This window comes from Rhincodon typus, unplaced genomic scaffold (genome assembly GCF_021869965.1).
Source record: "Rhincodon typus isolate 14 unplaced genomic scaffold, sRhiTyp1.1 hic_rhity00004319, whole genome shotgun sequence".
Taxonomy (NCBI): domain Eukaryota; kingdom Metazoa; phylum Chordata; class Chondrichthyes; order Orectolobiformes; family Rhincodontidae; genus Rhincodon; species Rhincodon typus.
In genome coordinates this window covers 8561-9850 of record NW_025969957.1, presented here as the reverse complement: position 1 = coordinate 9850, position 1290 = coordinate 8561, and the positions used below count along the sequence as shown (strand labels likewise).

At 56.8% G+C, this 1290-nt stretch overlaps 1 protein-coding gene across 1 annotated transcript in view; it reads left to right on the top strand.

Annotated features, from left to right (window-relative positions):
- The window catches only part of LOC109926467 (protein turtle homolog A-like), a gene marked incomplete at both ends in the record, with an annotated part of 10337 nt that overhangs the window by 493 nt on the left and 8554 nt on the right, over positions 1 to 1290 (top strand). Inside the window, 2 exons of the mRNA XM_048593875.1 lie at positions 386 to 497; positions 1113 to 1288. Of these exons, the coding sequence (XP_048449832.1) occupies positions 386 to 497; positions 1113 to 1288 (288 nt within the window). The remainder of the gene's footprint in view (positions 1 to 385; positions 498 to 1112; positions 1289 to 1290) is intronic.

Sequence of the window (1290 nt, the reverse complement as noted above, 5' to 3'; positions counted from 1 at the left end):
GGTGAGGGGGTCCCACAGTTTGGGGGGAATGAGGTGGTGAGGGGGTCCCACAGTTTGGGGGGAATGAGGTGGTGAGGGGGTCCCACAGTTTGGGGGGAATGAGGTGGTGAGGGGGTCCCACAGTTTGGGGGGAATGAGGTGGTGAGGGGGTCCCACAGTTTGGGGGGAATGAGGTGGTGAGGGGGTCCCACAGTTTGGGGGGAATGAGGTGGTGAGGGGGTCCCACAGTTTGGGGGGAATGAGGACGAGAGGGGGTCCCACAGTTTGGGGGGAGCGAGAAGGTGAGGGTGTCCCACAGTTTGGGGCAGAGGGGGCTCGTGTTTGGGGAGTGGGAGCTCCCAAAGGTTTAAGCTGTGACCTCAGTGACTCCGGTCTGTTGCTGTAGGAACCAGCCCCCATTCTGTCACCAACCTAACGGTGAGGCCAGATGTGTTTGCTGTCAACGTCTCCTGGGAACCTGGCTTCGATGGTGGTCACCCACAACATTTCACTGTCTGGTAGGATCCTGTCTGCCTGACCCTCCTTCAAATATTCCCTTTCATGGTGGTACCTTGGCCCTATCTACAGGCCCGTTGCCTCCTTTGCACCCTCCGAATGTCATGGGGTCTGAGGATGACCTTTCACCCACTCCCTTTGCTCTTAAGGGTGTCCATTACAGATTTTGCTTTCTCCCGAAGGGATAGCATTATCTAACTGTGACCCCCTTTGACCCCCTAGTGGTAGAGGTCACAGTGTGGCACTGACCTTTCACCCCCTGGCAGTGGGGTCACAGTGTGTGTGATACTGACCTTTCACACCCTGGTGGTAAGGTCACAGCGTGATACTGACCTTTCACCCCCTGGCGGTGGGGTCACAAGTTGTGTGATACTGACCTTTCGCCTCCTGGCAGTGGGGTCACAGTGCATGTGATACTGACCTTTCACCCCCTGGCGGTGGGGTCACAGTGCATGTGATACTGACCTTTCACCCCTTGGCAGTGGGGTCACAGTGCGTGTGATACTGACCTTTCACCCCTTGGCAGTGGGGTCACAGTGTGTGTGATACTGACCTTTCACCCCTTGGCAGTGGGGTCACAGTGTGTGTGACCCTCTCTCTCTCTCTCTGTCTCTCAGGTTCAGGCAGATATCCCGTGGGTCCCATGACTGGATTATCCGAATGGTTCCAGATGGACACTGCAGCCTGAGTGTGGACCATCTGTGGTCGAACACCAGCTACCAGTTCAGTGTCCTGGCCCAGAGTGATCGTGGGAGTGGGCCCTTCAGTCAGATCGTCAATACCCATACCCTCAGT